The following is a 25,111-nucleotide window of genomic DNA, read 5'->3' on the forward strand; positions in this document are numbered from 1 at the left end:
ATTTTCTCAAGTTCTTAATAATCCAAAGGAGCAATTCCCATGAATAATTTCAAGTCTATCTTCCATTACTCTCATAGTTTACAGACATTTCAAACAAAAAAATGTTGGCCTCATTTAATTATTATCTAGAATTATCTCCCAATTCTGATTGAAATGCACAAAAAAACACTGCAGATGTTGGAAATCTGAAATAAACTGACAATGCATTAAAGACTCAATCATTGCTGCAGCACCTGTGGAAAGAGGAATAGATTTAATAATTCAGGCCAAAGGTTCTGATTATGGATTGTGGTGTGGTGTGACCTTTCATTCCTGATGGTGTCCTGTTTTATTCAGACTCTGCTCTTCATCTCTTCTTCTGGAAAGAAAATGATCAATGCAAACATTTGGGGAACTTGTCAGAGATAAAATAAGAAAAACACTACTTTCTCATGCAATTTGACCAATAGTTTGAAGGATTAAATATCCAAGGTAGAAAATGGAGTTCAAAACTTATATGCATTTCATATCATTGAATCACCTCTTGAATACCATGGATTTCCAATAGCCATGCAATGAGAATGAAAGGCTTGAAATTTCAAAAAGATTTCAAGTATTCTGTAACAATAGGATGGGTAGTGAAAACAATTCCTCTTGGCTCTGAGGAGTAGACAGATGATTAATTATCACATCCTCTATTCCAACATTGGCTAGAAGTGAAATCCTCTGGAAACTGTCAAGATAATGTGCCCAAAGCCCAATGAGCAAACACACAGACCTCAGTTTGATTTAATTTAAAGCTTTTGTTATTTTTTCAAATCATACTACAATCATTAAATGTATTCTTGTTGACTAGGTAATCAAGGAATGCTACAGGTATGCTTCTGAAAATTAGTTTCCTCCCTTCCTCTTTAGTTGTATATTCAAACATTGAATTATTGAACATGAATATATCCTTCCAGAATGTATAAAGAACTCATCTTACTAAATAGGAAATTCCTTTCCTGAATTAAAGAATCAATGATCTCCAAATCCTGAGCAGCAGCTGGGTCCTAGCTGTCATGAAGGAGAGAGGGCAAATGGATGAAGGGAGGTAGTGAGAAAGAGGAGGTGAGAGGTAGTCAGCTGACTATTGATTGTTGGATGAGGAAAGGCTATTATCGCTGGTTTTGTGGGGTTGCGAGATCAGGGCTTATCGGGTGGCAAGTTGATCCATTGATGGAAATTAGGTTGGGCAAGGTCTCTAAGCTTGATTGGCAGTGGAAACAAAACTGTTGGAGAAATGAACTGAAGACTTCCAGTCAGTATAACCCACAGGATCTCTTTCAGACTGCATGGCAATGAGCTTCACAGGACCATTGAAAGCCTATGAGTGCTGTGAACTGTTTCAACACAATGAAAATCTCAGAAAAGGCAACGAAACATGCATTGAGTATCAATGGATGAAACTGAGCAAGGTGGAAGCAGTAAAGAAAACTTGGAAGCTGTAAAGGGAAGTAAGGATTCTGTGATCTCCATTGTAAATCCCCAATTTTCATGCACTTTTCATTGAAACTACATTGAAAAGAGTATAAAAATGCACCCACATATGATTTAATTTCTGAGCAGTGGTAATTTAAGTAATGCAAGTTTCCTTTGTTCTCTGAGGAACACCCCTCTAAAAAGCAGATATTTAATTACTTTTTGTTATTTTTTTCAGTTTTAATTACATACTTAATAATCTACTAATCCCCAAAGATCTCTTTGTAACTAATTACTCATGACAGCATTTTGTATTTTGTTAAAGCAGCAGACCAATCAACTGAAACAGTTAAAAGGCAAAATGAAATCATAAGTGCCTCCGTGGAGTATGCAAATAAGCTAAGTTATAGCTATCTGCCTGTTGCAAGCTCCTGTTTATGCTTGGTTGTCCAGGTCTCAATTGTGCATTGAAAGCATTCAGCCAATCAGGAAAGGAGGGGATGTTGTTGTTGATGTTCAGGGTGGATTTGTAATCGGTTATGGTTTGTATATCTTGCCACATGCGCCACATGTCCCTGTTATCACAAAGGTGACTGTGGATTTTCTGTGGTTACTCATGCATTGCCTTCATGAAGTCACCTGAACGCATGGCTCTTGCTGACCTTAGAGCCCTCCTGATGCCCAATCAGAAGGCAGCATCTTCAACCCTAAGCAGTGCACAAACCCTTGCAGTCAGCCATGGTTTCTGGTTTGCTCTGGCAGTGTAGTGTTTAATCATGCTAATGTCTTTGATGCACTTTGCAATGTGGCCAGTCACTGATCCCACATATTCGTCGACCGGAGGTAGCTGCCTTGCTGAATTTGCTCTATTCCATGTTTTCGAAGCAGTCCCGCAATGCTGAGATGCCACCTTCTGATCTCCCTGTTGACTGGTTTGGCTCACTTAACCAGTAGTCTGCGCGGAGGGATTACAAAATGGATGTGTGCTCCAAGTATCTGAGGTGAGGACAGGGGATGGGGGAGCCTTGTAGGCTCCACAAATATTGGTATAAACCAGGTCTAATATATTCCCTCCTCTGGTTGTGAAGTTGACATACTGGGTAAAACTTTGGCAGGACTGTTTTGAAGTTGGCATGATTGAAGCCACCAGCAACAATGAAGACACCATCAGTATGAGTGACTTCAAAGTTGCATATGTGTCGTAGAGTTTCTGCAGTGCTTCCCTAGCGCTAGCATGGGGTGGGGGGATGTAAACAGCAATAATCACAATGGCAATGAACTACCTACAGGAAAGATGTAAACAAGATTGAAAGTGTGCCAAAAAAATTACAAGGATGTTGCCGAGTTTGGAGGACTTGAGTTTTAAGGAAAGATTGAGTAAGTTAGGACTGTACTCTTTAGAATGCAGAAGAAGAATGTAGAAGAGACTTGATAGAGGTATTCAAAATTATGAGGGGTACAGATAAGGTAAATGCAAGCATGCTTTTTCCACTCAGGTTGGTGGGACTACAACCAGAGGTCATGTGTTAATGGTGTAAGGTGAGAAGTTTAAGAGGAACATGAGGGGAAACTTCTTCACTCAGAGGGTTGTGAGAATGTGGAATGAGCTGCCAGAACAAGTGGTGCATGCAAGATTGATTTCAACATTTAAGAGAGGTTTGGATAGGTACATGGATAATAGGATTATGGAGGCCTATGGTCTCGGTGCAGGTCAATGGAAGTAGGCAGTTTAAATGGTTTTGATATGGACTAGATGGGCCGAAGGCCCTGTTTCTGTGCTCCATTTCTGTACGACTCGATGACTCTAAGTAGACGGGCCTGCACTTCACCATTAAAATCCCCATCTGCAATGAGCAGTGGGCCATTACTACCAATGTGTTCACACACCAGTCCCTATTGATGTAGACAGTCAGACGTCCTCCACGGGTCTTGCCAAAGGTCCCAGCATTTGTGTCCATCCGAAAGGAGATTAGGTCTCGGCACAATTTACAGGTTGATTTCTCATAGTTCCTTCATTTAACAATTTGTAAAAGTGTGTCCAAGAATATTTTGTATCTGATAAGTTTACATGTTAACTGCAAGTTACTGATCACGCAACACTTCCTTTCCAAAGAGGCTTGTTTTATTGCTCCTCAAAGAATAGAATCCAAGGTTTGCATGCTGTAGACTAGAGAGACATCAAATGCCATAAATGCCCATCAACTCTCAAGAGCAGCACACCTCCCCTTGAAACATCTACTGATATTCCTTTACACTGGGTAGCAGCACGGAAAATGCAAGATAGATTTGATGAATATTTGAATTAACTAATCATATAAATGGTTGATTTATTTTGACTTAAGTGTTCTTTTCTATGTGTCAGGATAGCAGTGATAAAATGTCAATATGAAATAAGCTTGACTTTCCCTACCAGGGAAGCTTTGCTGACACTACAGCATGATTAAAGTTAGCTGAGAAAAAAAAATACCCTCTTGTTTCTTCACATCTATTTCACAATAAAAGCCTACATTTATTGTCCAACTCTATGCTTGATATGCATCCAACACCCAGCACAGGAACAGCCCATTTTGTCCAACCATTCTAATTTGCTATTGATGTTCCTCTTGATCTATCTGTTGATTTCTCTCTTATACGTGTATTTTATCTCCCAAATTATTCATCTCAAATGCAACCTGTGGCAGCAAGTCCCACATTCCCATTACACACAGGGTTAAGGTTTTCTGAATTCTATATTTAATCTCTTAGTTATTCTCTTGCATACTTAACCATAATTTTGATTGGCCCCACAAATAGAAGCACTCTCTCTATACTGGTCCAAAAACTCTTCACCATTTAAAATTTTTTTATCAGACAAACAAAGAGCAAAAAATTTTGCAGAATTTTTGTCCTGACTGAGCAGCTTCTTATTTTTAAATGGTGATATATAGGTCTAGCTTCTCCCACAGGGGGAGGCATACATTTCACACTTATCCTCTCAAGTCGTTCTATATTTCAATCAAAAATAGAAAAGATTCTGCAGATCCTGGATTCTTGAGCAATACACACAAAATGTTGGAGGAATTCAGCAAGACAGGTAACATCTATAAAGAGGAATAAACAATCAACAATTCGGTCCGAGATCCTTCATCAGGACTGGAAAGGAAGGAGGCTGAAGCCAAAATATGAAGGTGAGGGGAGGGAAAAGAGTACAAGCTGGCAGGTGATTGGCAAAACTAGGTGAGGGGGAAGGTGGGCGGGTGGGAGAGGAGGGGGATAAAGTAAGAAGCTGGGAAGTGATAGGTGGAGGGCTGAAAAAATAGAATTTGATAGGAAAGGGCAGTGGACCATGAAAGAAAGGGAAGGAAGAGGATCACTGGGGGTGATGAGTGATGGACAGCTGAAAAGAGAAGGGATGGGAGGAGAATCAGAAAATGGAAAAAGACAGAAGTGGGGGGGGAGGATTGAACTTTCTAGAAGTTAGAGAAATTGACGTTCATGCCATCAGGGGGAAAAGTGTCTGGAAGTTAGAGAAATCAATGCCAGGTTGAAGGCTACCCAAACTAAGTAAGAGGTGTTTCTCCTCCATCTAAGCATGGCCTTATCGTGGCAGTAGAGGAGGCTAAGGACTGACATGTCAGAATGGGCATGGGAAGTCAAATTTAGATGGGTGACCATAGGGTACTTTTCTGACTTTTGTGGCAGATGAAGTGAGAGTGTCTGATGAAGTGGTTTCCTCAATATACGTAGGGTCTCACTAAGGACTGCACATGCGAGTTTGTCAGACTCATCTCTTGTATTCAGTGCTCATGATGCAGACTCCTCTACATCAGTGAGAACCAATGTAGATTGGGAAATTATTTTGGAATGAACTGCTACAAAGTCTTTATTAACGGCTTCTACCATTTTCACTATGATAGACATTAAACTAACTGGCTTGTAGCATCTCATCTTCTGTTTCCTTATCTTTTTATTGAATAAAAGATTTATATTTGCTAATTCATAACACTAGATACTTGATTGCAACATATAAATTGTGAACAACACTGCCCCCAGCACAGAGACCACTCTTTCTGCTTTTAGCCGCTCTTGATGGCTAACCCTTACCATGACCTTTCCCTTTCCCTTTTGAAGCTAACAGGGTATTCATTAAAATACTTAATTCCCATATTCTGCATTCTAGAAGATATTGATTAATCTATCGTGAGGCAACTGTATAAAGATTTTTTTGGAAATCTAGATATATTACATACAACATTCTACATTATTGCTTTGAAGAATACCATGAGGTTACTCAAGTAAATCATTCCCTTTTGAAATCTATCCTGAATACTCTTTTCTTTCAATTTCTAGAGAAAGGCGTATTGCCAGAGAGTTAGCATATAGCCAGCATATTACTTTTTTTTTTGTTAAAGTGAGGTAGTATATGTGCAGGGAACTTAAGATCAATTAGCTTAACGTCAGTAGCAGGAAAAAGAAAAGACTCCTACCAAAGGAGAAAATATTTTAAGAAGTAAATTGGTAACTTGGTTCATTATTGTCACATTATTTCTGACTGAGCAATCTTGCAACAATAATTTCCTTTGGGATAAATAAAGTTTTATCTTATCTTAAACCGAGGTACAGTGAGAAACTTTGTTCTGCATAGCATTTGTACAGATCATTTCACCACATCAGTGCATTGAAGTAGTACAAGGGAACCATTTGATAGTCTTACAACAGTATGAAAGAAGCTGTCTTTGAGGCTGAAGGTATGTGCTTTCAGACTTTTCTCTCCTGTCTGATGCAAGAGAGGAGAAGAGAGAATGTTCAGGGTGTGAGGCATCATTGATTACATTGGCTGCTGCTCTGAGTCAGTTCTCTGGCAGTACACCTTTCTCTGACAAATGATCATAAGCATCATATGTGTCAGAGTGCCTCTGACTGGACACTGTTTAAAATCCAAGTAAGCCACATGTATCAGTGGATTTATCTTCTGAAGTTATTTATTTTATTTAATCTAAATACAATTTACCATTTCTAATCTAATCCCCTAAAGTTATGGCCACTTACTCTGGAAAACATAAAGAAATATAACTATTTAATACATCTATCATTTCTCAATCATTGCCAATGATGTTATCTTTGTATTCCGTATTATTTATGAGTCTGGAAAACGTTTGAAATTTTTGGCATACATTTTCATGATAATTTAACTCAAAAGCTCCTCTTCATTTTCCTAATTGTCTCCTGTAATTTCATCTTCTATGCTAGCTATCTGTTTACAGCATACTTCTTACCTTGTCCTTAGCTTTCTCCTCAGGTATTTATCCATCCATGGTATTCCAATGGTGTTTAATTTGCTCCCATTTTCAGTGAACTGCATTCTTCCTGGACTCTTTTGGAATTAATTTGAAATGTTTCTTATTACAGTGTTTTACAACATTGATATCCCTTTAATTTTCCCAGGTTATGTTTTCAGCCATAAAAGGTGATATTTTTCACTAGTCTTTCATCCAGGCCTTGGTCCTGCCAATCAAGGTTTCTCAATTATTAGCATAAACAATTCTGTGTTATAAACACTGTTGCCTCCATATTCACCTCAGTTTATCTTTTGGGTTTGTTCTCCACCAGCGTATCCTTTCATTTTGTGCTGTTTATATGATGATTTAGAGAAGAATCCCACATAGTTTGTCAGAATCTTTTCTGCGAGTTTCTTACCCAACTCAAAGAAATTGATTTTGTTTCCTTCCCAACATTTTATTGCCTCCATTTCCCCATTTTATTAGGGATACTGAGGTAGAAATATCTTTTGCTTACATTACTCTTAATGTGTAATAAAGTAACATTTCTGCATTGTTCTCTGCTTCTGCAATTCAGTTCAATAGAATTTAATTCTGGGAGCAAAGAAGAATGGAAAGCTGGTCTTGCCTTTTTTACGCATTACCAAGGACAAATGTTCACCCTTGCAGCTTGTAACATGTGGTATCAACAGTTCACTTCTTTTCACCTCAATGTTAATCTTTTAATTCCTGTTCGATAGGTCAGAACTCTCCTTGGCTATGTAACACACACAAAATGCTGGAGGAACACAGCAGGCCAGGCAGCATCGATGGAAAAGAGTAAACAGTCGACATTTCAGGCTGAGACCCTTTATCAGGACTGATACATGTCCTCCCTTTGTTTGGTTTGCCTACACTTTACTCCTCTGCTTTGTTTATATTTGGGTTTTGATCTGTAACTTAAAGGCCCTCCCTGCCCAGCACTCTTTGTCCAAATAATTAGATCTAAACCAACTTTTTAAATTTATCTGGCACTTCAGACCTCCAATCAGAATTTACAGATTCAATTGTGCTGCAGCAAAATCCAGAAGCTGTAGAGGAAAACTGTTCCATCAACCTATTTTTATACATAGTTTGCTTGAAAAGTAAGGCTATCTTTGGCAGTAATTGATGAAATAACTCTCAAACACTATCTCCACATGTTGGCGTTCACTTTCCCTGTTCTTCTATATTCTTTCTTAACTTATTTTGATATGCGCCAGTATTACTTTCTTTGTCCTAGTATGCCACAAGAGATCATCTTTGCTAACCCAGGGACAGCTCTAAGGTAATAATGCTCTAACTTAAGCTCTGGTGGTCCCAGAGGAGACGACGTTCAGGTAAAGTGTGTGCACGCCACTTCTGAGCTATGGGCATGCATTCACTTAAAGAGGAACAATGTCCTTTACAACTTAGTTTGCTAGGAGGATTTCCAGATCAGAGACCTACTGCTGAAGAAGTCAGTTTGAATAAGCAATGTAAGTTTGGGAGGGCTTTTAACTGTTTTCCATACACATTGTGGTGAATGTCTATTTGTGGCATGTGTGAAATATTTACTTACCACCACGCAAAGCTCTTCTTCTTGCCTTTATTATTGCAGAACTTTCATATTTACACTCAAAATAGGAAGCTATTAAGGTCCCAACTGGCTCACAGAGCAATTTCACTCTTCCACCAATTTTCCCTAAAATCTTTTCATACCTATTGATTCCCTCAAGTAGCCTGCACTTTGTTGGAAGCGGAAAGTTGTTCAGCCAGCTGCTCTGTAGGACCATTGAGGGTGCCTGGCACCGCGATGTCTGTCACTTGCAGAAAGATTGCAGAAAATTATGGCAGAAATAAGAACTAAATAATCTCCTACCGTCTCCCATTTCTACAATGTTGCTGGAATTAGAAAAAGAGAGGCAATGAATTTCTGTTCTCAAGGTGTTGCTTTCTGTTCCAAGGCTTTTGAAATGTCCTCCTTTTTCAGGAAGCATGGCTTCCCTCTATCATGGATGATGAAGTCCTCCATTTCGTGATTGTTTTCTCTCACAACTCACCATCACACCCCCAACCCATGCCAAACAAAGGTAGTGTTTCTTTAGTCCTCACCTTCTATCCCAATTAGCTTATGGTTCAAATAAATTATTCCTTGTTATTTCCACCAGCTGTAATAAGACCCCCAACGTCAGCTACATCATCCCCTCCCCATTCCTTTCTGCTTACTACAGGAGACCATTCTCCACATGATTTCCTCCTCCATTCATTCCTTTCCACCCACTCTCCCTGAGTCCCCTGGCACTTTCCCTTACAATAGTAGGAGATGTTACACCCCTCATTACATCACCATCCTGATCACTGTCCAGGGACCTGAGCAGCCCTTCTAAGTGAAGTGATGTTCTCCTCATCCAACCTCATCTGCTGCACTTGGGGCATTTGATGTGGTCTCCTCTACACCACAGAGATCAAATGTAGACTAGGTGAACAGTTTATGGAGCATCTGCACTCCGAGTGCAGCAGCCATCTTGAGCTTCTATCCGCTTGTCATTTCAACACCCCTCCCCTTTCCCACACTGACCTGTCTGTCCTCGTGCTTCTCACTACCACAGTGAAGCCAAAGGCAAAGCAGCAACTCATACTCCACTTGGGTAGACTACAGCCCAATGGTATAAACATTGAATTTTCCAGGTTCAAGTATCCCACTCCCCTAGTGTTCCTTTGCCACTTCTACCAGTCCAACCAGGGTGTCTCTCCTGTTGTTTGCCTTTACCATTCCCATCACCCCATCAGCCCACACACCTATTCACCTGATTTCTTCTAATGGCTGATGGTTCCTACCTCCTCTTCATCTGGCTCCATCTGCCCATCACCCTTCACCCTTCCCTTATCTGGTTTCAGTAATCACCTTCCAGCCTTTGTCTCCAACACACCCCCTTTTTTCTTTTCTGTTTCCAACAATCATCCACTAAATCCTGCCTCAAACTCCACCCCTCCCTCACCTAGCTCCATCCGCCCAAGATGCCCCCCTCACCTGTCTCACTCTGTCCCCTCTATTTTCGCTAGATACTGGCAGTCTTTTCTTTACACTCTGAGTTTTGATTCTCACCCATAACGTTCACCATCTCTTTGCTTCCATAGATGATGTTTTCCTCACTGAAAGCATAAAATTACTCCAGCAGTTTGTTTTGTTTTGCACTTACACCAGGGACTATTTACAGTGGACAATTAATTTAGCATCCTGTGTATCTTTGGGATGTGGGGCAAAACCATTGGAGAGAACTCAGACTATAATGGAAAGATGGGCAAACTCCACATATAGAACATTTGAGGTCAGAGTTGAAACAGGGACTGGAGCTGTAAGGATGCAGTGGCTCCAAATGCATCGTTGTGCCTTCCTGAATCAGCAGTGCCTACTTTCTCACTTGCTCCACAATAACATGGAGGAAGAAGCAAGTTTCCTTTCTATGCACCAAATGTCACCAATCACCAGCTCCAATAGAGAACTCTGAGGTCGTGAAGGATAGATCTGAAGTATATATTTCATTGGGGAGGCACCTGACTCTAACTAGCTGCTGTTATCCCAAGTGGATAAGAAGATAGACAATAGACAATAGGTGCAGGAGTAGGCCATTTGGCCCTTCGAGCCAGCACCGCCATTCACTGTGATCATGGCTGATCATCCACTATCAGTATCCAGTTCCTGCCTTATCCCCATAACCTTTGATTCCGCTATCTTTAAGAGCTCTATCCATCTCTTTCTTGAAAGCATCCAGAGACTTGGCCTCCACAGCCTTCTGGGGCAGAGCATTCCATATATCCACCACTCTCTGGGTGAAAAAGTTTTTCCTCAACTCTGTTCTAAATGGCCTACCCCTAATTCTTAAACTGTGGCCTCTGGTTCTGGACTCACACATCAGTGGGAACATGCTTCCTGCCTCCAGCGTGTCCAATCCCTTAATAACCTTATATATTTCAATAAGATCCCCTCTCAGCCTTCTAAGTTCCAGAGTATACAAGCCCAGTTGCTCCAATCTTTCGACATATGACAGCCCGCCATCCTAGGAATTAACCTTGTGAACCTACACTGCACTCCCTCAATAGCAAGAATGTCCTTCCTCAAATTTGGAGACCAAAACCGCAAACAGTACTCCAGGTGCGGTCTCACCAGGGCCCTGTACAGCTGCAGAAGGACCTCTTTGCTCTTATACTCAATTCCCTTGTTATGAAAATGATCCCTCAGGGGAGAGCTTACATATTATTTTCAGCACAGAGGAATTGAACTTTGTACAGCACAACAACAGGTTGAATTGTGCACAATGTTGTGCCAAACTATTTAAATTAGTAATCAAATGCCAAGCTAAACCCTTCTACCAACACAATGTCCTTATCTTTCCATTTCCTGCACATGCATGTGCCTACCTAAGAGCCTCTTGAATGCTTCTATGGTAATTGCCTCCATCACCATCCTTCACAGCCTACTCTAGGCCTTTCTGTGTAAACACTTGCCTGATACATCTTCTTGAATGTATCCCCTCTGATCTATTTTCCATGCCCTCTAATGTTAGCAGTTTCAACCCTGGGAAAAATACTGGCTGTCTTCTCTACTTATGCCTCTCCTAATCTTATAAAAAACTATTATATCTCTTCTGGGCTTCCTCTGCTGTTGAGAAAATGACCCAAGTTTGTCCATCCTCTCCCTATAGCACATAGAGTACTCTCTAATCTAGGCAGCATTCTGGTAAACCGCTCCTGTACCCTCTATAAAGCCCCCACATCTTTCCTACAAATGAGGTGATCAGAACTGAATGCAGTACTCTAGATATGGCCTAACTAGAGCTTTATACAGCTGCAAAATAACTTCCTGATACTTGAACTCATTTCCTCAACCAATAAAGGCAAATATGCTATGCACCTTCTTTACCACCCTTTTCATCTGTATAGACACTTTCAGGGAACTATGGACTTGGACCTCAAGGTCCCTTTGTGCATCAACATTGTTAAGGGTTGTGCTATTAACAGTGCACTGCCTCTTTGCATTTGATCTCCCAAAGTGCAACACTTCACACTTGGCTGCATTAAACTCCATTTGTCATTTCTGCACCCATATCAATAATTGATCTTTATCCCTATCTTTATCCCACTGCATCTTTCTAAACTATCCAAAAAACCAATCTTTGTAGTATCTGTGAACTTACTAATGTACCTATCTATGTTTTCATCTAGGTAATTTATACAGTATATATCACAAACAGGAGAGGTCCCAGTACAGATCCCTTCCAGAACACGACTAGTCACAGACTTCCAGCCAGAATAAATCACATTAACCACTACCCCTTACTTTTAGGAAAGAGTGTGCTAGCATTAGACAGGAATCTTCTAAATTAACCTCCCATGAGGGACAATGTCAAACACCTAACTAAAATACATGTAGATAAATATTCTTCAATCACCTTTGTCAATTCCTTGAAAAACTCAATCAGTTTAGTAAAATACAATATGACCCACACAAAGCCATACTGACTGTCCCAAATTGTTCATAAATCCTATCCTTAAGAATCATCTCTAGTAACCCCCCTACTGCTGATGAAGAATGAGAGGAGATCTTATAGAAACATATAAAATTACAAAAGTAGTAGATAAGATAGAAACAGGGAAGTTGTTCCCAGTGAGAGACAAGACTAGAACTAGGACACATAGCCTCAAAGTTTGGGGGAGTAGCTTTAGGACGGAGATGAGGAGGAACTGCTTTTCCCAGACAGTGGTGAATCTGTGGAATTCTCTGCCGAATAAAGCAGTGGAGGCTGCATCAGTAAATATATTTAAGACAAGGTTGGATAGTAGGGGAATTAAGTGTTACGGAGAAAATGCAGGTGGGTAGAGATAAGTCCATGGCCAGATCAGCCATGATCTTATTGAATGCCAGAGCAGGCTTGGTGGGCCAGATGGCCTACTCCTGCGCCTATTTCTTATATTATTATGTTCTTATTATGTAAGACTCACCAGTCTAGGGTTATCTCTATTTCCCTTCTTAAATGAAGGACCAACATTTGCTACTGGTTAGTCCCCTGGGACCTAACCTCAGTGGAAAAGCAGGCTTTTTTCATTGAGGTTGGATGAGGCTACAATAGAGGTCATGGGTCCAGGGTGAAAGGTGAAATGTTTAAGGGGAACATGAGGGGAAAATTCTTCACTCAGAGGGTCATGACAGGCTGGAAAGAGCTTCCAGCGCAAGTGGTGCATGCAAGCTCGATCTCAACATTTAAGGGAAGTTTGAATAGGTACTGTACATGGATGGTAGGTGTATGGAGGACTATGGTCCCAATGCAGGTCGATGGGAGTAGGTAGGTTAAATGGCTCAGCACAGACTAGATGGGGTGAAGAGCTTGTTTCTATGTCTCTTTGACCTTGACTGTGGCTAGGGAGGACAAAGTTATTGGTCAAGGCCCCAGCAATCCCATCTTTTGCCTTTCTCAATAGTCTGAGGTATATCCTGTCAGAGACTTATCCACATTAAAGTTCTTCAAGAGACCCATTACTACCTCCTAACCAAATCTAATTACAGATGTGGACATATTCCCAATTAACTCTCTCTGTTCTTACCTAAAACTCCATGCTCCAATTAAATACTCCCCTGCAAGGTTCATACTTATCCAGAGAAGGTAAGTACTGAAGTGTATTTGGCTGTCATAGAGTCATAGATTACTGCAGGACATTGACAGGATGCAGATCTGGGCTGAGAAGTAGCAGATGGAGTCCAATACAGAAAAGTCTGAAGTGATACACTTTGGAAGGTCAAAATTAAGGCCAGGGTACAGGGTTGGCAAGACTCTAAGCAGTGTAGAGGAACAGAGGATTCTTGGGGCCCAAGACCATTGTTATGAACCCACAGGTTTCGTTTACTGTGGACTGTTGCTTTAGGCGCCTGAGTGAGGCGGGACTATGATGTCACTCACAGGCTAACATTGCTGACTGTGGACTTAAACAGAGAGAAAGAGAGAGAGAGGAGACCAGCTGGTCACTGCGATGGTTTGGAACTCTTTTAAGCCCAAAGGAGGATGAAAGGTGACTTGTTAGAGGTGTATAAGATGTTAAGAGGTATTTATAGAGTGGACAGCCAACAACTTTTTTCTAGGATGGAAATACAAGAGGGAAAATTTTAAGGTGGTTGTAGGAAAGAGTAGGGGACATGTCAGAGGAAAGCTTTTTACACAGAGAGTGAAGTGTATGTGGAACGTGCTGCCAGGGGTGTTGGTAGAGAGAACATTAGGGATATTTAACCGACTTTTAGATAGGTACATGGATGAAAGAAAAGTGAAAGGGTATGTAGGTGGGAAATGTTAGACTGATCTTGGATTAGATTAAAAGGTCAGCACAGCATTGTGGGCTGAAGGTCCTGTACTGCACTGTACTGTTCAGTGTTCTATGAACATCCCAGAAGCCTGGTGTGTTTGGTACTAATATTCTCTGTAACTTTGGCAGAAACAGGAACACATCCTCTCCGTGATACAGACCTCAATGTCAGATCTTGATGGCCCTGCAGAACATCAGCTGATAGAATAGGCTTCTGCTTCCACTGAAGTTCAAGGAGATGTCCTCTAAAGCCCATGCATCAGTGAAATCTTGGGCTATGCCAATCAAAACTCTGCTTCCTGCAATTTGTGACCAGCCTGCTGTTTATCAGGAACAGAAGGTGCCTCTCAGGAGCAGATTGTTGCCACCCAGGAAAAGCACTGCTGATGAGGAGAGCAATGTCAACTGGATTCACTCTGAGGCTGCCAGAGAGCACATCACTGCAACAGGGGAGATGATTGGCTGTGTTAGTGGAAGTCTGCAGGCATTTTATTATTTCCATTCATTTTTCAGGCTAGAGACAATTCTGGCAAGCCTAACATTTACTGCCTATTCCTAGATGGTTTTGAGAAGGTGGTGGTGAAATGCTTCTTGAACCGCTGTAATCCTATATATGGAGGCGCTCTCAGAATGCTGACAGGATTTCAACCACTGATGGTCAATATGAAAAGGGAAAGATTTATTTGGAACTTGAGGGGCAACTTTCTTCACACAGAAAGTATTAAGTATATACTGTAGAAAGAGCTGCCAGAGAAAAGGGTTGAACCAGGTACAATAATAACGTACAAAAGACAGTTGGATGGTGTCATTGATAGGAAACATTTAGAAAGTTAAAGGCCAAATGTAGGCACATTGAAATATATTAGGTGGACATCTTGGCCAGCATGGATCAACTGGGCTGAATAGCCTGTTTATATATAGTTTCACTCAATGACTCTTGATTAAGGACAGGCAATGCATTTGCAATTGGTTTGGAGTGGAACCTGTAGATAGTGGTGCAGCTGCCATTCTTCTTGATATCAGTGAATGTAGGTTTGGGAAGAGTGTATGGAGTATTCTGGGAAGTGACTGCATTTGCTCTTTGTAAATCATACCCACTGCTTCCAATGAGGAGGGGAAGTCCTCAACTGGAGCAATAATACCAGCATTGATTGACTGGGACAAATGCTCTGAATCTTGTTATACTACCTATGGAACTTTACATACTTGCAAAGAGTTTCAAAACAGGAGACTGTCTTAGAGATCCCATTTGGCAATACAGCAAATCCTAGAGTACCATCTGGTATTCTGGTAAAGCTTTCCTTCCATCTGTTATTATCTCTTTGCCTGAGCATGACAATTCCAGAAAGTATCCACAAGCAAAAAGCACATGGCAATAAGACAAAAATCTAAAAGCAGCCAGAAGCCAGGGGAAGAGGAGAAACCTCTCATCCCCAAAATCTAGCTGGAAAGGCAGCATGATGATTAAAATATGGCAGCTGCATGGACTTGTTCAAATTCCCCAGAAACATGACACAGATCATGAGAAATGTATATCCCACAGTAAAGAGTGACAGCTTCATCATTCACGTAGAGGTATGGGTTTTGAAACAGAAGCTGAAACGTCATGGGTGCGCAACATCGCTGCTACCAACTGGAGGAACAGCAATGCATCTCAAATGAAGTCACTGAGAAATCTTAATGTACCATTCAATAATTCCAGGGAGTCTCCAAAATTAACTCTAGCTAGCTATGGAAGGGTTGAGTGTGTGAGTGGCCCTTTAAAGGGTGCAAAGTCAGTCAATGAAAACACAATTCTCTGCATGTGAGAAATGATATTTCAAAAGCAAAACAAATGTGGCCTTCTTATCCTGTGGGGCTCTACCGCAATGCATGACTGTAGACTAAGGTGTATGGGTCTAGGAAGTGTTAGAATTGTTACATTTCTGTGATTTACACCAGAATATTTTAATTTTATTTTTATTTTTATTTGATTTAGAGATACACTGGAGAACAGGTCCTTCTGTCCCAATGAATCTCACCATCCAGCAACTCATCTATTTAACTCAAACCTAATCGCAGCAACACTTACAATGACCAATTAGCTTACTAACCGGTACATCTTTGGAATGTGGGAGAAAAATGGAGCACCCGAAGGAAACACATGTTCACAGGAGAATGTACAAATTCCTTACAGATAACGTCAGAATTTAACTCCAAACTCCAACACCCTGGGCTGTAACGACATCACACTAACTGCAATGCTATTGTGATGCCTTACCAAAGATCAATTGCATTGATTGATAAGCATGTTTCAATGTCTGCATTTTTCTTGAGTTTCTGCAGGATGCTTTTTTTTCTGTAAAATGAGGCCAGAAAGGTGAAAATTACCCACCGAATATCAATACATATCTTCAAGAAATAGCAGGCAGGATTCCAGACAGAACTCTTCTCTTCAGCTATTATTTGAAATGACATCAGAGGATCCTTTAAGTTTGACCAGAGAGCAGTTGAATGCTGCTTCAATTAAATGTCTCTTAAAGTCAGAAATAAAAGCACTTCTCAGAAAAGCACGCGTAGATTCATCAAGTGAACACTCCTTCCAATGGGATTCATTTCAGCCCACACAGAAGTTGAGAATATGAATCACAGAAAACTACAGGAAGCCACTTGATCTATTGTGACTGTGCCAGTTAAAAAAACAGCCACCAACCTAAACTCACCTTCAACTATTGGGACTATAGTCTAGCTGGTCACGGGTAAGCCAGAATAGTATCAGTGTGACGTCGGCTTTATAAACTGTGCAACTTGTAACTCTACCCTTTTCCATGCAGTGAACTTCACACCTACGCAGAAGATTTTTCTTCATCTCCCCTCTAATTCTACTACTAATTTTGCCCCCCTGATTTTCCATTCCGTTACTTCCCTCTCTTCTCACTGCCGCCACCAGGAAGAAGGTACAGGAGCCTCAGGACTCTCACCATCAGATTCAGGAACAGTTATTACCCCTCATCCATCAGGCTCTTGAACCAGAGGGGATAACTTCACTCAACTTCACTTGCCCCCATCACTGAACAGCTCTCACAAGCCAATGGACTCATTTTCCAGGACTCTTCATCTCATGTTCTCACATTTTTATTGCTCACCTGTTTACTTATTTATTTATTTTTCTGTTTTGTATTTGCACAGTCTGTTGCCTTTTGCACATTTGTTGTTTGTCCGCCCTGATGGGTGAAGTCTTTCATTGATTCTCTTATGGTTCTTTGATTTACTGAGAATGCCCGCAAGAAAATGAGTCTCAGATTCTATATGGTGACATATAGGCACTTTGAAAATACAATTACTTTGAACTTTACTCCATCAAGGCTTGATAGGATTTTATGTGTATCAATTAAGGCTCCCACCAGAGGCTGAGGAGAGGAGGCTAGAGGTTCTGATCCAAAGAACAAACCCTAGATTATCCAGTCTTCTCTCTTAACTAAAAATTTCCAATCCTGGCAATAAACTTGTAAACCCTCACAGTACCTCTTCAGTGTAATCACCTCTTTCCTTGAATCATGTGGTAGAACCATGCAGCTAACTAGTGATACAGGCATTTTTGCATACACACTTTAGAACACACATTTTCTCACTTTTCCCAGCTCTGATGAAGGCTCGCTAATCTGAAATGTTATATATTTTTTTCTCTCCACAGATATTGTCTAACTTGTTGAGTGTCTTTAGAATTTCTTGTTTTTATTTTAGATTCCCAGCATTTGTCACTTGTTACTTTCAGATTTCCAGGTACTATCTCAATCTTCTTTATATTATTCTTCATCAGAACCAGTTTCGTCTCTTTCTCCACTTTTAATAATTGTTCCTTCTTATTAGTCTTAAGTGTTTTTGATGCTATTCATTACAATACTATAGGTATAGCTATGCTGGAGAGTGAACTTCTATATTTTGTATATATAAAAATAGAGGACTATGGGTAACTCTAGATAATTTCTAAAGTAAGTACATGTTCAGCACAGCATTGTGTGCCAAAGGTCCTGTATTGTGCTGTAGGTTTTCTATGTTTCTATTTTCAGACTTATTGACAGAATTGATAATGGTGGCTATAAAAATGGAAACCAATGGTTACCTGATGATAGTCAGTATAGTATTCTCACAATGAAATTACCAAGATCTTATATATTAACATCATGCCACTAAAATGCAAGTTTCTTGCCAACAGTTGTATTTGAGATAAATACAGGGTAGTAATCCTTCAGCTTCTAGTTTGGAAGAGTTCATGAACCTGAAATCACCTATTTATAATACAAAATAATCTGTAATGAAATAGCCAAGCAGATCTTGACTGTATCACTATTCTCCAGATGGTAGCTTTGTTCATGTTTTCATTTGTTTCTGAATATAAAATTTAAGGCAAAGCAGAGAGCTTAAAATTAACTTGTCGCAGACATGCACATCTCCTAGTTATGGTCATGAATAAAGATCAAGAAATAAGCCTCTTTTTAGTCTAGGAGTGTTGTGGTTATGGATTTACCACAAAGGCAGACTTTGTCTTTATTGTTTGGACAAAGGATCAGCTTGACAGACTATGGAGGTGAAACATCGTGAGCAAGACTAACAGAAGTTATTCAATATCATCTTCAGCTAACTTAGATAGATGAAAATTGGGAAGGTCTTTCTTTTAACATCATGCGCCACTTTTCATTCTGCTTACAATATAGACAATGGTTTAGGTCCAAGCAGTGCAGACTAAATCTACTCAATATGTTGATTATTTTTCCTTTCATTGACCTATTCACAACATTTTTCTTTTTTAAGACTGCACTTTTTCTCCAATTTTGCTTTTCACCAATCATCTTCAGAAAGAAATCTTTCTCCTAAATAGGATGTGCTAAATCTCCAAGAACAAGATGTCTAATCCTTCATGAGGAACAGAGAGAATGGTAGTACAGGATAGTGAGGAGGAATATAAAGTTTCAGAAGTTGAGTGGGATTGTAGCAACAACCTTGCACTTCAAAGTAAATAAAACCAAAGAGATGATTGTGTAAGATGAGGGAACACAAAGCAATCCACATAGAGGGATCAGAAGTGGAGAGAGTGAGCAATTTCAAGTTCCTGGGTGTTAATAAATCTGAGGACCTAACCTGGTCCCAACATATTGATGCAGCTATAAAGAAGGCAAGACAGTGGCTATATTTCATGAGGAGTTTGAGGAGACTTTGTTTGTCACCTAAACCATTCAAACGTCTGCAGATGTACCCTGCAGAACATTCTGACAGACTGCATTGCCGTCTGGTATGGGGGTGCAACTGCACAGGTTTGAAGTAAACTGCAGAAAGTTGTAAAATTGGTCAGTTCCATCCATGGGTACTAGCCACCATAATATCCAAGACATCTTCATGGAGCGGTGCCTCAGAAAGGCAGTGTCCATCAATATTACCAGTTATACAATATCCCAAAGGCCAAAAGGGAAAATAGGCAGAATGACATTGATAATCAAGAAAGTTGCCAGATCAATACTGAGTCACGATATAGAGGCAGAAGGTGATAATGTATAATCAGTTTGTGTTGTGTTGACAGTATGTATGGCACAGGAAAGAAGACACATGTGGAAGTAGTCTACAGGCAGAATGTGATGTTTCATTTGGGCATAAAATAAGCGGAAAAATATCAAAAGCAAGTTTGAAGGAAACAACAAATTGTCAGAAAAGATTATAAATTAATTACTGATTGGATTGAGAGAACTATCCAGGGTACCGTAGAAGAATTTGTAGAGTACATCAAAGATTGTTTCTTACGGTGGCACATTATGGATCCTACCCAGAATTTTTAGATTTGGTCATGTGTAATGAGGTTGTGTGGTTACAGAGCCCCGAGAAGAGAGTGACCACAATATGCCTATCGCCTCCCGCTGGTGTCCCTCCTTCACTCTTTCTCCCATGATCCACTCTCCTCTCCTATCAGATTCCTTTACCTGGAGCCCTTTACCTTTCCCACCCACCAGGCTTCACCTATCACCTGCTAACTAGCCTCCTTCCCCTCCCCCACCTTTTTTCTGGTGTATTTCCCTTTCCTTTCCAGTACTGAAGAAAGGACTCAGCCTGAACTGTTGACTGTTCATTTCCATGGATGGTCCCTGACCTGCTGAGATCCTCCAGCAACTTGTGTGTGTTGCCGTAGAATTCTAGATGCAGTTTGCACACCACAAGCCTTCAACATAAGAAGGATTATTATAATGGCATGAAGATGGGTTTGTCAAAGGTGGAATGTGGCAGTGGATGAACAGTGCAGATATTCAAAGCTATCCAGGCACAAAAGGTGCACAATCTATCGTTAACGAAAGAGATGAGAATGATGTCAAATTGAAAAGTAATGCACACACAGTGGTAAGGGATAGTGATAGGCCAGGGAACTGGGAAGAGTTTAGAACATAAATATTAAAATCTCATAAGGGAGAAAATTAATTTTGATGATAATCTTATATGTAATAATATCAAAACAAGCAATAAGGGTCTTTATGGATATAAAAATAGGAAGAAGGTAGCTAATGTAAGTGTCAATTTCAAAGGAATGATTCTGATAAATTAATAACAAGAAACAAAGAAAAAAACCATTCAATTTTCTGCATAGTGGAGGACATGGCAAATATCCCTAGATACAGTGAAAGGTGGACTAATTCTGAACAACATTGATGAATTTGTAAAAATCCCAATTACAAGGTATAAACAAAATTCAAAGACCTGCACCCAAAGGTTTTAAAGGAAGTAGCTGCAGAGATAGTGGACTCATTGGTTGACAACTTTCAAACTTGCTTAAGTCCCAGGTAGCCAATGTGACTCCGAAAAGGAAGGAAGATAGAGGGTAGGGAAGCAAAGGCATCATTTATTGTTGTCAAGAAGCTAAAGCCAGTAGTCAATGAGGAAATAATTAAATGAGAAAATAGTAGTTATTTAGGAAAGTAGAATATAATCAAATCTGTACAACATTATTTTATGAAAAGTCAGTTGCGTTTGACAAAGTTTACAGGGAAAGTTGACAGAAGGAACCTATAATTGTAGCATACTTAGATTTACAAATAGCATTTAACAAGGTACCACAGGAAAACCTAGAGCATAAATTAAGAGCCCGAGGGGTTGGAGGAAATGTGTCAGCATGGATTGAAAAAGTGGCTATGACAGAGCAAACAGTTGGAATAAATGGTTCCTTTTTGTGCTGGAGGATGTAACAAGGGAAGTAGCCCAGGGATTATTTCTTGTTCCTCAATTATCTACTATTTATTTTGATAATCTGGAGCAGGCTCAACGGGCCGGATGGCTTACTCCTGCTCCTATTTCTTGTGTTTTTATGTTCTTATTGATAGATCAGAAGATGAAATAAAGAGACACTGTTTCAAGGTGGTCACAGAATTGTATAGCAAAGGGCTCTTTGTCCTACTTTATCCCGTGGGGCACCGTGGTAACTTAGCAGTTAGCATCATGCTATTACATCTCAGCGTGTCGGTGTTCGGTGTTCATTTTCAGTGTCTTCTGTAAGAAAGTGCATGGTTTCTTCCCGTGTTTGTGGGTTTCTGGTTTCGTCCCACCATCCAAAGACATAGCTGTCAGTATGTTAATTGGCTATTGTAAATTGTCCTGTGATTAGGCTAGGGTTAAATCGGTGGGTTGTTGGTGGCATGGCTTGGTGTGCTGGAAGGGTCTGTTCCCTGCTGTATCTCTAAATAAAATAAAATAAAATAAAAATATATTCATGCTAAACATAATGCTTAAATTAATCCAATTTGTCTACATCAGGTCCACATCCCTCTGTACTGGTCCTATCTAATTACCAGTCCAAATGCTTTTTAAACATTATAATTGTATGTACTGCACCTTCACAACTTCCTCTGGCAACACATTCCAGATATTCACCACTGTGAAAATCCTACACCTTTCCTCTTAAACATGCACCCTTCAGTTCTGGATTGTCCTGCCCTACGGAACAAGTACTGGAATATCTTTCCTCTCTGTGCCCATCACAATTTTAAACATTTCTGTATGGTTACCCCTCAGCCTCTTACATTCCAGTGAGAATAACCCAGCCCATTCAATCTCTCCTTGTGACCGTAGCCCTCCATTTCAAGTAACATCCTGATGAAATCTCTTTGTACTGTCTCTATTGCTTCCTATTCATATTTCATACTGATTCTTTCTCTTCTCAACCAACATGAGGTTTCAATTGAAGCAGATAAGTGTTACTATTCCAGACAGATAGTTAATAATAAAAGCTACTTCTCACTCACCTAAGCCAACCAACACTCCCATTGTTTGCATATTCAAAGTAAATGTATTATCAAAGAACACATATGTCACCATATACAACCCTGAGATTCATTTTTTGTGGACATACTCAATAAATACAAGAACTATAATAGAATTAATAAAAGATTACATCGATTGGGTGTTCAGCCAATGTACAAAAGACAACAAACTGTGCAAATACAAAAGAAAGAAATAATGATAATAAGTAAATAATCAATAAATATCAAGAACTTGAGATGAAAAGTCCTTAAAAGTGAGTCCATATGTTGTAGGAACATTTCAGTGATGGGGCAAGTGAAGCTGAGTGAAGTCATCCCCTATGTTTCAACAGCCTGATGGTTTATGGGTAATAACTCTTTCTGAACCGGGTGGTGTGAGTCCTGAGGTTCGTGTACCTTCTTCCTGATCGCAGCAACTAGAAGAGAGCATGACCTTTCTCCTCACCCCTTTCCATTCCAAGCACATAGTTAAATAAATGGAAAGGGCTGTTGCTATATGCATTAGAGAGAAAAAAAGGAACAAAATTCAATATTTCATTGTAACAAGAAGTATTAAATTCACTTTAGTGTCATCTATACTTCTTTCTACTTCAATTTTATTCTCATTAAATATGCTGATCAAATCATGCAAATCACCTCTGTCTAACTGCTCATTAGCCAAACAGAAGGAAATTCCAATATTTCCACACACCTTTTGTTACCTTACACTATACTTACAGCTTTTGTTTTGGCAGGGAGATATGCAATACCTTGACTTTAAAGAGTTGCATAACATTTTAATCAGATTCAGCATTATAGCACTTTGCATATGGCTGCTACTACTTAATTTCTAATTCAAACTCCCACAGAAATATAGCCAGAAGACTTATTGCATTATTAATGAACAGAAGCATTCCCTACGCCATTTTTCCTCATGCACCACATTTCCCTACAGTCTTGCAAAACTCCTCTTAAATTGTCAGCTCTGGATTTTGATGTTTCCCATTTTATTTTCACCTGGATCTTTCCAGTCACTGCAGATATGTTTCAGCCTTTTCTCTGGATACATTTTTGCTCATTTAATTGTTGTCTTTTTTGAAAAGAAATAAAGAATATAATCTACATTAAAAGTCAACTTCTTCACAAAAGGAACAATTGAAGTCTATTCATAAAGTATTCACGGATAGGGATTTTTAAAATATATGTATAAATCATTCTAGTAAAGCATTTAGTTATTAGCGGTGAACTGCAAAAACAGTGTTCCAGATTCTCAGCATTTATTAAGGATTGAAATAGATGCAAGCAAACAGAATTTATCTACTATTTATTATTTCATCTTAATCTACAAACTGCAATCTGGAATAACTTTCAATTTTAGAGATTTTGCTACCACAGTTTAAGAGAAATCAGTGTCAAAGAATATTGACATCTACTTGTATCACCAAATAATATCTTCCATTTCATAATACTCACCTCACAGCATTGAAGGATTGCAGCGAGATCCCTCTTTATAGATATGATGTTGTTTACTACAGTAATGCTTGAAGATTTGGACAGGTGCCCAAGTCATCAGGAGTTATAGGTTTAATAAGCATGTTGTGCAGGGAAATTCACTGAGTTAGCCATCCATGTCATGCTGCATGTCTTAAGTGACGGATGCTCTCAGGCGAACACATCTCAGTATTTGGATTCCTGGGTCACAGCAGGAGCAACAACAAGCCAGCTATGATTTCAATTAAACAACAGGCTTTACAAGTGACTAGAGTCTATTGATTGCACATTTGTGACTCTCAAATCAGTATCCATTATGAAGACATGTCAAAAATGGTATTAAGCCAGATATATGCAAAGGCACTGTGATACTGTGTATTAAAATCATTCTTCCAGTCTCCCTTGGCAACTGAGGGTCTGTGACCCTCTTGTCCTTCCGCCTCACCTGGATAGACCTAATAACAAGTTGATTCTTCTCCATTGGCCATGGCATGATATATTTTTGTGCCACATCAGATTATTCCAACTTTGCTTGATATCCATGTTGGATTTCGTTTCCTGGATGTCTGTAATGATTTAAGCAATCTCCTAAGGATAGCCAAAACACTGGTCCAGATTGCCGACAAGATCAAAAGCCCACATTCATATCTGATAATTGTATCTTTCTACTGTTAAATTAATAATCATAACAAAAATGAAATATCTGATTGGATACCTTTCCTTAAAGTTCAGAATAGTAAAAGAATTTTAATACTATAACTGGAATAAAAATGCTAACTAACATTGTGGTATTTCAAATCAAATGAAAAACAACCAGTCTCCTACAGACTTTTTACATAAAGGGATTTGGTTACTTTGTGCACTTTATCCATGAATGAATTTAATTAAGGCTTTTCTCATTTAATATTGTTCCTTTCTCTTCTCTTTCTTCCCCCACAGATTCTCACATACCAAAATAGGGATCAATGCTAAAACGCTACAGTTTTCGTGAGGTACATTTGGCACAGAATACACTTCAAGTTCTCTCTGTAGACCTAGCAACATCAATTTACAACATACCTACAGGTGTCTGGATGACCCTGACACAGCTGATGAAAATGGATCAGGAATGAGGCAGTGAGATTAGAGATGGTGATATGTACTTGCTGCACTACGTGCCATGTTTTGTAAAACATTTCTAAAGCTGTCATCATATTATGTACTGTAGTATTCATAATTAATATTTTTTTCTAATTAGATAATAAAACCATAAGATATAGGAGCAGAATTAGGCCATTTGGCCCATCAGGTCGCTCTGCTATTTCATCATGGCTGATCCAATTT

General features: G+C 39.6%; 1 protein-coding gene across 1 annotated transcript in view; it reads right to left on the minus strand.

Annotated features, from left to right (window-relative positions):
• The window catches only part of LOC140209840 (myelin transcription factor 1-like protein), a 354,336-nt gene that overhangs the window by 123,638 nt on the left and 205,587 nt on the right, over positions 1-25,111 (minus strand). Inside the window, exon 11 of the mRNA XM_072278399.1 lies at positions 15,325-15,327. Coding sequence (XP_072134500.1) covers positions 15,325-15,327 — 3 coding nt within the window. The remainder of the gene's footprint in view (positions 1-15,324; positions 15,328-25,111) is intronic.

The sequence above is a fragment of the Mobula birostris genome, chromosome 2, assembly GCF_030028105.1.
Source record: "Mobula birostris isolate sMobBir1 chromosome 2, sMobBir1.hap1, whole genome shotgun sequence".
Taxonomy (NCBI): Eukaryota; Metazoa; Chordata; class Chondrichthyes; order Myliobatiformes; family Myliobatidae; genus Mobula; species Mobula birostris.